At 42.6% G+C, this 12,300-nt stretch overlaps 1 protein-coding gene across 4 annotated transcripts in view; it reads left to right on the top strand.

The window, feature by feature from the left end:
- Positions 1–358: 358 nt before the first annotated feature.
- FSD1L (fibronectin type III and SPRY domain containing 1 like) overlaps positions 359–12,300 on the top strand; it is a 35,076-nt gene continuing 23,134 nt past the window's right edge. For 3 of the 4 annotated variants that reach the window (XM_056325650.1, XM_056325653.1, XM_056325651.1), the window contains exons 1-4: positions 359–465; positions 5,334–5,429; positions 6,348–6,479; positions 9,803–9,904. In XM_056325650.1, coding sequence (XP_056181625.1) covers positions 451–465; positions 5,334–5,429; positions 6,348–6,479; positions 9,803–9,904 — 345 coding nt within the window. In that variant the 5' untranslated portion in view covers positions 359–450. Of the gene's footprint in view, positions 466–1,548; positions 1,837–5,333; positions 5,430–6,347; positions 6,480–9,802; positions 9,905–12,300 lie in introns of all 4 variants that reach the window. The other variant, XM_056325652.1, reaches the window with a different exon arrangement.

Below are 12,300 nucleotides of genomic sequence, written 5' to 3' on the forward strand. Positions count from 1 at the left end.
AGCCGGCGGTGGGACTCGAACCGGCGGCTCCCGGAGAAGCCCCCGCTGGCGGACCGTCCCCCTTTCGGCTATCGGCTCTGACTGCGCATGCCCGGAAGCCCCTACGCGAGGCGGGGTGTGTGTGTGGGTGGGGGCGTGTGTGTGGGGTGTGGGGGTGTGTGTGTGTGTCTGTGTGGGTGTGGGGGGGTGCGGGGGTGTGTGTGGGGTGGGGGGTGTGGGGGTGTGGGGGGTGTGTGTGTCTCAGTCTCACGTGCCGCTGCCGTGCGCGGGGGGAGGGGCGGGGCAAAGCAGGCGCGGAGGGCGGCGCGCACGCGCAGCCGCCGGGGCCACCTCCCCCCGAGCATGCGCCGGGTCGCGGGGCGGGGCGGCCTGCCCGCGGGGCGGGGGAGCCAGTAGCTGGCCGGGGAGCGGCCGGCAGCACTAGGCGCGGCGGTCCGTGCCTGCCTCGCTATGGAGGAGCAACGGGTGAGCGCTGCCGGCGGCTGGCAGGCAGGCAGGCAGGGAGGGAGGGAGGGAGGGAGGGAGGGAGGGAAGGCAGGCAGGCAGGCAGGCAGGCAGGCAGGGAGGGAGGGAGGGAGGGAGGGAGGGAAGGCAGGCAGGCAGGCAGGCAGGCAGGGAGGGAAGGAAGGAAGGCAGGCAGGGAAGGCAGGCAGGGAGGGAGGGAAGGAAGGCAGGCAGGGAGGGAGGGAAGGAAGGCAGGCAGGGAGGGAGGGAAGGAAGGCAGGCAGGGAGGGAGGGAGGGAGGGAAGGCAGGGAGGGAGGGAAGGAAGGCAGGCAGGGAGGGAGGGAGGGAAGGCAGGGAGGGAGGGAAGGAAGGCAGGCAGGGAGGGAGGGAGGGAAGGCAGGCAGGGAGGGAGGGAGGGAAGGCAGGCAGGGAGGGAGGGAGGGAAGGCAGGCAGGGAGGGAGGGAGGGAAGGCAGGCAGGGAGGGAGGGAGGGAAGGCAGGCAGGGAGGGAGGGAAGGAAGGCAGGGAGGGAAGGAAGGAAGGCAGGCTGGCTGGCTGGCTGGCTGGCTCCCGCCCGGCCCGGCCGCCCTCCTTCGGCTGTCCGTGTCGCCGGCTCCGGCGCGGGGGCCGCGGGCAGCGCCCAGGGGCAGCCTCTGGAGCCGCCGGGGAGGCGGGCGGGGCGTCCCCCGCGTGTCGGCCTCGCCGTGGCGCTCGGCCCGGCTGCCTGAGGCTGGGGGCGGCGGCCGCCGCGCTGTGAGGGGTGCTGCGGGGCTCAGGAGCCCCCTCCGGGGGGGCGGGGGAGCAGAGCGGGGGCGCCCAGCCCGGCGGCCTCTCCGTGCCCGCTTGCTGCCTGTGCCCCCGTTACCGCCGCCGCACCTCGGCGGAGCGCAGCTCCGGGGCAGGGCCCTTGCACGCCGTATGTGCCTGCCATAAGTAATTCCGGTGCAGTAGTGCCTCCTGTTTCCCATGGATGTCGGCCTGTGTTGAAGGGAGCTAATTAATAACAGCATTTTCTAGTTCGTTTGTTGGTTTTTTTTTTAATTCCCGTATGGCTGCTGCTCTGTAATTCCCTCCTTCCCTTTACTTGCTGTCTGCCCCTCCAGGGAGATCGCTGGGATGCAAAGATGCGCTCGGCCCAGGGCTGGGCTTTCTAAAAATGACGCTCTGGAAAAAGTTTTGACTTGGCCTTTTGGCTTCCAGTCTAGCAGTGTGGAATGGCTTCTGTTTCAGTCCCTGCGGAGGCTGTGCTTTCCTTAGCTTGGGAACTGGGCTGTGAGCCGAGTCTGGATAGCTAGTACCACTGATGGCTCGGAATTTACAGATCAGCATTGTCTGCTATTTCAGTTCAGTGTTTGTGCGCTGCCACTGCGTACTTACCTGTGCTTTGGAAGGTGAGATGTGGAGTCCCAGAAAAGCATGCTCCTGGTAGAGAGTGTGTGAATTTGTGTCTGTCTGCCTTTGCCTGCTTTATGTGAGATTAACCTCTCAGAGGACTAAATGAGGCCTGTCGCTGTTACAGGTGCTCTAGATGGATGTTTCTGAGTGGTGTCGCTGGTGGTATTTGAATTTCAGCGCTGCACAGAGTAGTAAATATGGTAGTAAAATTGCAGTTGATCTTGCAGTACTTGGTTTCTTAATTTGCTGTTGGCACCTGTATTGCCTTATACATTCCTTCAAACTCTGGCAACTTCAACATGTGGAGAAGTGCAGAAGATCGAATTAAAGAAGGCTAAGTATATCCACTTATATGACACAGGATTTTGACCTAGGCCCAGGGCCACTTCACAAACTCTGTTCTGCATCCAGTCGTGTCATAAGGCTTCAATATGACCTTGAGCAAGTTGGTAACTTTCTTCTTAAATAGAACTGAGGTAATTGTTTAATTTGTTGAAGTTTGATCTTTACTTTTATGAAGTGCCCATCTGCTTCAACAGATGCTATGTGATGTTAGTTACTAGCTATTCTAAAAAAGGTGTGTTGCCTACTTGTATGCTCCTGGCAAGACTACAAGCCACCACATGTTGTGGGCTTCCTGTCCTTTTTCATATCCATTCCTATTTTTCATCCCTTGCGCATCATAAAGCATGCTTTTGCTTTATGAATGCAATGCATTATTTTTTTCCTGCAAAGAATGTATTAGTTTAGGGAATAAGAATAGGACATGGAAGTGAAGAGCAGTATGAAGCTGACTGATAACAGCAAAAATTACTTCTGTAATAAACATGCCGTAATGTTTTGAAAATAATTTGAAACTGACCTCACTTAATACATGCTAGCCAAAGAGAAAAGTAAAAACTATTTGTAATAGGATTCTGTGAAATACAACATCCATCAGTGGGCAATAGATTTAAATTTCCTTCAGTGTAGAAATACCAAGAAGTTTTAATGAACTTGGTCCTGTTGAAATTGTTCTATGAAGTGACTTAGAATGTAAGCCTCAACTGCTGCTTTTGTTGCTAACTTTTCTAGCACCCTTTTCATTACATATAAAGGTAATGACTTTTTAGAAACTTCCACTAAAGAAAGAAGGGGCAACAGTGCAGTGTTTTGAATTTGGTGTCTGTCTTGGTATGTTTAGAAGAAACTTAAATATTACTTATTAGTGAATAGAAAATTACATTAGAAAATATTATATGTTAGTGTTTCCTAAAAGCTACCTTTCTGTTCTGGTGGCTTGTGCATTGGTATTTAAGAAAAATTCTGTCTACTACTGATGGGGTCTTTTTAGGCCTCTTCTATCTGTGTTTGTAGATGGCTTCTAAACGTGTTTGAATTTGACCAAACCTGGTAGAATTTCTGTATGGAGAAAAAGAACTGTACTGATTTCTGTTTGATCAGTTGACTTTACATTTAGATGTAGTGGAAAACCTTGTTTGATAGCTGTCTTCCAGTTGCTGCCATGTGTTTGGCTGTTCAAAAGCTATCTAAGCATTCCTCACATGTAGATCTTTTCTTTTAATTATATGTAGGTATAAAACAAAAAACATGGTTCAGTACTATGTACAAGAAGACTAATGCACTGGGGTTTTTTTCCCATGCGGTGCAACTGAGTAAGCCCTAAAATCCTAGCAAAGAGGATTGGGAGTACTGTTGTTCATCCAAGTTGACAGTTATTTATAGGATCTAAGGCTTAACTACAGGCTGTCCGACATGTGAAAACAATTGCTCCTGGGCAGTAGTACATGCAGGAGCAGCTGGTTGGACAACGGGGTTTCATGTGCCATTCTAATGTGAACAACACTATCTTTAAACAAGCTCAATTTAAACCAGACAATGAGAAGATTCTGTAATGAAGTGACCAAGACTTGCTATACTCTTTGTTTCTGAAAGAAGTCAGTCTGGTCTTGTTTTATTTCTTCAGTCCTAATTTCAGTCATTGCTGGCTGATCTGTGATGTCTTTACATGACACCATCACAATGCTGGTAGTAAAAGCAGTAAAATTTCACTTTCCTGTGCTAGTGGTTTAACTTTGTGAGCATGATGCTATGCAAACAGGCAATGAACTGGAGCACCAGTAAATACATCATTGCAGATTAATTGAAAACTGCTGAGGAAAGGGTCAGAAGAAAAAGGTATGGGCATGGCTTAGGACTGGTCGAGAGACTCCTTTATACAGGTTGTAGTGTCAAGGTTTGTTGTGGATGTTGTGAAAGAATAAAATATTTTTCATGCTTTCAGCAAACAAATGTGATCTAAGTAGTAAATGTTTGTTAAGAAATTGGTTATGGAGGGACCTCTGCAACATCTTTTTGGTGGTCTGGCTGTTTTTAAGGTTATGGCTTATCAGCTCCCCATGCCTCTCTTTCCTGTTGTCAAGTAACACTGTTAAACTGAGCAACTCCATCCTCTGAGTCCAACTGATTAATGACGCCTTAATTATGATAAAGACAGGTTTTACTTTTAAGAGCCAAATCTAGCATTTTATAGTTAGATTTGTTTCTAGAACTTACTATCAACCAGGCTGAATTAAATATCAGAAAATCCTTAGTTACCTCCTCACCTTGTTCTTTATTTTTACTTTACATATGCTGGTATGCTCTGAGTTTTAGTTATACAACTTGACTTAGTTTTAAGTACCAAGCACTGATGTGTTTTTGTCAAATTCCTAGAAGATGTGACTGACTACTCAACAAAATTGAACTCGGTGGTTTAATTTAAAAATGCGTATTGATGTTCTTAAGGTTTTGCCTGCTTAGTATGTGTTTTGTAAGCTGAATCTACTTCTTTTTAATAAGCTGGAGTAGTACACCACAAATAACCTTGATATGCTTACTGTTACCTGAGAAAGCATTCCTCTTTGAGATCACTGTTAATTGGAATTATAAATTATTCACCAAAATATTTTGCCACTTGTAGAATAAGTTTACAAATCACTGTTACAAAATATATTTATTCTGTATTATAAACTGTCAGCTTGGTTGTTTAAAACTAGCTTCTTTTGACAGTAGAAAATACTACTTTTTCTTCTGTGTTAACTTTCACTGGCTTTTTTTCTTTATTGGTTCTCTATTCGGTTGTGTAAGCACTAGTTTGCTGGTCTGGAGAAGTTGTATATGGCAGAGTGTACTGCCAGTAGGTAGCCTGGTTTGGGTGACTTGGGAGTTGCAGTAGTAACATAGGGAAACGGTAGTGTATCATAAAACAGCTTCTTGATTTCTCTTAAACTAACAACTGGAGATCATCAGTTTGGTGTAATGCTTCTTAGACCTTTGATACTCTTCCTCTTGTTTTTAAAAAAATATTAAATATTACCTGATCCCATCAGAAAGAGTTGAATTCACCACAACTGGAATGATTATGATGAATTTCCATATATGTTGAAGTGGTGATGGTTAAAAAATTACAAGGTTCTTTTACAACTTCTCTCACTTGTTTTTGTAATTCTAGGAGATGCTGCAAAAGATCGTTTCTACTCTAGCAAGCAAAAATTATGAAATTCACAACTTCATTGACCTGCTGAACCATACAATAAAAAACCTTCAGGTATATATATTAAGGATCATAAGTCGTAGCTGTGAGGGGAGCAACTTCCTAGTTTTGTCAGTCTCAAACTGTTTGGGTGGTGTGTAAGAAGAACCGAGTTTAAAATGTATTTTCTTGTTGGAACCAGATAGAAAACATTTTCTTTTTTGTGTCTGTCTTTTGTTGAAAGGTATGGTGGGTTTGCTTTTCATGTGAAAAGCTATTGTAGGATTTGATTTGTGTGGAAGAGAGAATCTGAATTTTGATGCAACATCCCAAACTTGTGTTACTTGGAAATAGTCTGTCTTTTTTAGACATCTAGTCTGCTTGGTAGACTGAAAAATGAGACCATTCTGATACTTGAGAAAATCTTTGCTCTTTTCAGTAGTCGCAGATTTTTGGGATTTAGTTAAGTTAGACCTAATTTTTGGAGCATCTACAGTAGGCTGATTTTTAGGTTTCTTTAGCCTATCAGTAAGCTGTAAATTTTTTGTTCCATGTTAAAGCTGAGCCAAGTTAAGTGCAGAAATGTAAACCATCCAGCATACCTTTAAGCTGGTTTCTTGAGTGCAGTTGTTAATATTAAATGAGAGCATTTTATGTGAAACTGGATAAGAACATCTAGCAATCCATACGTAATTGTGAGAGGGAGTCAGAGGCCTTCTGGCATAGAACAAAGTTGGCCAAATATGTTGATTCCATGCAAGATTGATTCTCATGGAATTTTCATGGATTTCAGTCTTCAGTGTTCTGATACAAAGTCTGCTTAGGAGATGTCCATCACTTCTAGGGTTTTTTTTCTCTTTTGATAAGGTGAGGAGCAGTGACGAGGTATCTATTGGTCATAGCAAAGCGTGTTTGGAAATGTGATTTCCAGTCTAAAAGACTAGTTAGCATTGTTTCCAATACAAATTGCAACAGTTTCAATTCTCTTCTCAGGTAAACTCTTCTAATGTAATCAGTGAGCTGGATGAAGAATTTGATGGTCTGTATTCTATATTGCATGAGATGAAGGGGAGTATGGCCAGCGCTATTCAGCAAGAAAGTATGCGTAAAATTCAAGCTCTGCAGGTAACTAAACTGTAAATTTTTGCAGCTGAGCAGAAGCAGTTTAATATTTTAAATTTCAACTGAAAGTGAGATTTTGGTAGTGTTGCAAGAAATGCAGTAAGGGTAATATAAATGTTTTCTTTGCTATAAGGATTCATCTGGTCCCTGCTAAGGTACTTCATGGTCTCTAGCATATTTATATTCTCAACATTGTTATGCAGAAAGGAAGTGGTACTACCTGTAGAGCTTACAGGTGGAGAGTGGCTGCATAGGAACAGGACTTAGATATGTTTACTACCTTCAATCTAATGAACAGCTTCTGGAGTAAAATTGGTTTCTTTCTGCAGTTTGGAATATGAGGATTTGAACCTGTAGACATGTCTAATTTGCTTTACTCAGGCTTGAACCTAGAGTCAAGAATCCCACCAGGTATCATAAGTACAAAGGCTGGTTTATTATTGACAGAACTGGCCATCTTCTGCTGCTTAACACCAAGCAATTTATGTATGCACACTGGAAGATGTGGGAATTGTTTGGGAACAGGTTACATTGATGCCTGCTACTAAACCAACTTCACCAGCTTGTAGTTGTATAATGTCATGCAGGATAACCTTTCCAATGGGTTTCAGAGAAGCAGAAACAAAAATACAACTTTCTGAAACACACAAAGTCTGTTTTTCCAGTAGTGTGTAGCAAGTGGGCTCTAGCTTTCAGAAAGTCTACTTGCATGAAGCCAAAGCACAATTAAATATTTTAAGCAGAAGCTGTTTCTCCAACTTTTTTCTTGAAGTGATCCTAGTTGCACCATTCTTCTGCCTAGTTCTTTTTACTTATGCAGAATAAGGATATTGTTTTTTTCCTGAAAAACTTCACCTTCTCATGTCTAGTGAGTTTAAAGAAGTTTTAGGAGTGGTTTCCTGAAAAAAATTCCACAGGCTTCCTTGTAAGGCCTATTTTATATTCATACTTAAAGACTCGGTTTAAAACATTCCAGAATTTCTGAGTGCACAACTTAAGTGAGCACTTCAGTGCACTTTTCTGCCTCCAGTTTAATATTTATCCCCATATGTCTGTTCTAAGTCCTTCTGAAGTTTCTCAACAGACCTTTTCTACCTGTGTCCAGGGACGTTTTGGACTTAAAGGCTTAAAGAATAAGTGCTTCTCAGTGAACAGCTTACAGGAGAACTTCAGCTGTGCTACATATCAATTATTCTAACTTGTAGTGAAGAAAACCTAAAGTTAGTCTTGCAAGAAATTATTCTGGAGCTGAAAACTGTTTTAATGGTTACTCATCTGGCAGTTTGACTTGACTGTTGAAATTTTCTGTTAATTCTGCTAATCTAGTTTGATCAAGGTCAGATGTGGTTGAGCCAGGTTTTTCTGAAAGCTTGTCAGTGTGGTAGAGCTGTATGAGGAATTGCTGCCCGATACCTGTGTTGAACAGCGGCACTGCTACTTCATCATGGGAGGATGAAGACAACTGGAATGTTAGATCACTGACACAGTTAAGTGCCCCCCTTGTCCTTCAGCTGAGGCTGTTGTCTAACTACAGGCTCAAAGGACATTGTGTTTACTTGATAACAGACCAAGCTTCCTCTGTAACTGAGGCACTGCAAGAGTGCTTCTCCCAACAGTCAATCTACGAAACTGAACTAACAGGTGAAAAGTGTTGCATCGAATGCATTAATCCAGGCCATTGTCTTTGACTGAACTGAAAATTAACTTTCTATGAGGAAACCGAGGAACTTCAGTGAGGTCTAAACATCCTGTTTAAAGGAATGAACTTGCTTAATTTTTTGTCCTCTTAAAGTGTGTGTGCTGTAGTTAGTCTTCTGTTGTTGACTAGAAGTTCTTGTTGAAAATAAGCTGTAACTTAAAATAGCGGGGCTGCGTAATTGTGGAAGGGGGTGAGGATTTAATATTTAGACTGATCCCTCCTAAATAATTCCCGTGAAAGTTAAGGCCCAAATCAGAAATTCTCCTTAAACCCTTGCTTTGGAAATACTTTGCTTTGTTCTGGGGAGGTGTATTTTAATGACACTGAAGTATGTACTTTTAACTCCTGAATGCAGATGCATCTCAGTAAGATGTTAATGGAAGCATCCAGTTACTGTGTCATTTCTGGAAAGGTATTTGAAAATGCCTCTGGCACTTGCCTCCCTTCTGAGGTGTTTGCCTGGGGTATTTCTGGAGTATCATGGTTTATCTCAGTTTGTCAGTGCTGGATATCTTCCAAAGAGGAGAGCAGCTGTATTAGGTGACAGCTTGTGTTAATGGCATGCTTCAGAAGTTACCTGGAAACTGTGTACAAACTTCTAGCTGTTGGACTGTTTCCATGCTGCTATTTTATCTCTGAACAGTAAATCTGAGCAGCATCTGGCAGCTGGCCCTGGTCAACTCACTGCATTTGTCAAAACTAGTTATACTTCTGAAGTGTTTGAGACTGGTCTGTTCTCGATGCAACTGTTGGTTGCTTTTGAGACAGTGACTGCTTTCAGAGCAAGCTGTCTTTCCGGAAGTGTTTTAAAGAAAAATAGTTACTTGCTGTTGACTGGTTCTGAGATATTACAGTAAGTATCATATGTAGAAAAACAGCTGTAGGTTGAATGACAGTGTAAAAGCTGCTGGCAGGTTTACAACATGCATCTTGTTTAACCTGCAGTATGTTTAGGATCCTGTAGTGTATTCAGAACTAATCTTTTTAGGGTTATACTCATAGTATGTAGTAGTGGAAGTTTTGTTTGGACAGTTTTATATACTGCAATGGTAGTTTACTAATGATAGAGTTTTAGATAATCCAGAAAGAAATTTCTCTTCTGCCTTTCTTCCTCTGTTCCTTTTTCTCTACTATCCCCTTTGTTATATAGCAATATTGATTTTCAGGATTGTCTTGTGACAGTTCTGGAGCTGCTTTGGGATAAAATTGTTACCTTTTCCAAGGCTACTGCTACATTAAACAGGATCGGTCCGCTGATGAAGTGCAATTCTGTAAACAGAAATTGTGGTGCACAAAAATGGAAGCATTTTTTTGCTTCTGAAATCCTGATGTTGGGAGAAACAGGCCTTAAAATGAAATCTGGGTTTTAAATCAGACTTCACCACCTATCTGCCGCCTTCCCCATTTGGATTTTTAGGACATGCCATGTATTGCTGTGCACTTCTTAAGCACTGTGAAGTTCTAGTTACACGACAGCAATGTGTCAAAGTTAATAGCCTTGATTAGATAAGGTAATAAGTTGTTACAAATGTATAGCAAAGCCGTGTAGTTCTAATACTGGTAGTTTATAGCCCACTTTTAAAATGTGGATACATCACTTTATTCTTACTTCCTGTTTTTGCTTCAGGATCAGCTTAGCCAATGTAGTAATGCCCTAGAGAGTTCTGAAGAGCTGCTGGAACTTGCTGCGCAGTCGCTGGACATAAAGGACCCTGTGGAATTCTTAAAGGTAGAAAACATTGGACAGATCTGCATAAGGCAGATGTTGATATTTGCCTCAGTGTAAAATATCCTTTGCATTACTATACTGGACCCTGCAAACTTAGGGTAATACTGAGAGTAGTGATAGAGAGGCACATAAAAGTACAGTTAATGCTCTGTTGGGGAGGCAAAGTCAGGCGCTATAGTCTTAAATTTTTATGCAATCTCTAGATGGAGTTTCCTTTTATTTAGAATGAGAGGGCAGGGAAAGGAATGCCTTCTCCTGGACAACTGTCAGTGCTAAGCAAGCTTGCACTGATGCCAGGTGAGTGAACCCAGAAAGTGAGGATGAGAGAAACCTGTATAAAACTGAACTAAGACTTACAAGGTTTGTGATAAGTGACCTGTCAGTTGCCCAGTGCTGTTACATGACGCTTGCACACTGTATTCTAGGTGCAGCCGTCGGTGGATAACAAGATGTTTGTTTTGCAGAACTTCATGCAAGCTATGAATCTTTGATTTGCAACCCCGAACTGTGTAGCTGTCCTGAAAGATCTTATGAAACGGAATTCAGGGCAACTCTTGCTTTATTCCCTGAAACCTTCTAATGCGGTTGCATATAGCCTAGGCAAGAGCGTGATCTGGGCCTCACATTGTGATTCCAATAAAAATAACATGTGCTTTACCACAACAGACTTGTAAATAAGGCAACATGTATCTTAACTGGAGGAATATTCTTACAGATGAATAAACCAGCATATACGCTGACTCAGTACACTGGGCTTGCTGTAATAATTCTCATATTAAGTGGGGTCAGCCATGCCAAATTCAAGACCCAATTACTTTTGCCTTTTTGCATTGTAACAGGAACAAGGACACAAATTACTCTAAAGGTGCAGGTAGGAAGGCTCTCTGACTGTGTCTGTTACACTTTTTGGCAACATGTTTGCATGCTGTCCTGCTTGTTGAGGGTCAGCTTTGATTTATTTGCCTTGAAGAGTTACAATTCCTAAACTGAATATTGTTCTTAGCACTTCAGTTTGAGTTGTCCTTTCTGTCTTGGCATAGTGATGTGTAAAAATCGGTAGCTCTTGAGCACAATGCAGAAGGTAGCTTTGAATTCATTGTAAGTTGTTTCTTTTCAGACATCTCTAATGCTTTTTTCAGATCAAATACACTAAGGAAGATTATTTGAGTGTTTGCTGAGGGGAAAATCTCTTTAAGTTTTGAGTCCGAAGCTTAATATGCTGAAATCCAATTCAGTGAATTCCCAGTTATCTAGGATTTGAAACTTGTAAATTTGCCTTTGGATATGGCATTTGAAGGTAATATTGCCTTGGTTATTAGCTAGCTAAATCTATTGCTCTGCTAATAGTAATACCCAGTGCTCCTGAAAGGCCAGCTGCAGTCCTGACTTCTTATTGGCACAAATTTTCTATGGATGCTCTACTAAATCAGTTTTTTCTAAACTAGCATAAGACTAAGCTAGGATTATTTTTTTTCTGTGTTAGATTTTTGGTGGCTTCATTCACTGAATTAGTTTACCTGGAAGTCAGAAGAGTGTGAATGCCAGCACATGGGAGGGTTCACTGGTTAGGATGTGATTTGACACTACTGGGCAGCTCATCTGTGATGGGCCAATACCAGTCTCTGTCAGTAGCCTGGACACAAACTGAATTCAAAGGGCATAAGCTGTGGCTGTCTTGCAGAAGGCTGTTTGTTGACTCCTGGCTACTGTGTGTTCCACAAGGAGTAGATGTTATGAAGAATGCTTCTGTTTTTAAGTAGCTCTGTTTTTGTCTACAGCTGTCATGTAGTAAATCAGTCAGTAGTTCTACAATAACTTTGGTTTGAGGTAAAACAAAGCTACCTCTTAAGCAAAGTTATTTCTAAACACTTGGATTTTTTTCTGCTTCCCACTTGGGAATATAAAATTGGTTTTGTAGCGGGGTCAACTGTGATTTATGGTTGGTTGTTTTCCATTGGATGTGCTTTATATTTATTGAAAAATAAATTTGGAAGTCCTTCACTTTTGTTTGACTTCAAACTGGGAAGCTACCTAATGTTTCTTGTCCTGTCTTTGGAAGGGAAGGTAGTTAAGCTGAATGGCAGCTAGATCAAGTAGCAATGTTAACTCCAATCCATGGATTCAACAGACCTAGCTAAGCCAATGCTATTTCAACAGTAACATTTTGTCTTCAGTTTGCAGTTCCTCTTGGTGAAGGGCAGAAATTTTGTCTTTAGAAATGCCAGTTAATGTTTGTCTTTGAAGTATGCCATCACCACTTCTGCATCTGCTTCAGTGGTATCATTTAAATGCTGGGAAAAAAACTATGTTCTATGGTTTTGAATAGTGACATATGCAAAGAGTCCTTTATTATACTGTTCTGACAGTACTTAGTAACTTTCAGAGGAAGAGTTAAA

This window comes from Falco biarmicus, chromosome Z (assembly GCF_023638135.1).
Source record: "Falco biarmicus isolate bFalBia1 chromosome Z, bFalBia1.pri, whole genome shotgun sequence".
Lineage (NCBI taxonomy): Eukaryota > Metazoa > Chordata > Aves > Falconiformes > Falconidae > Falco > Falco biarmicus.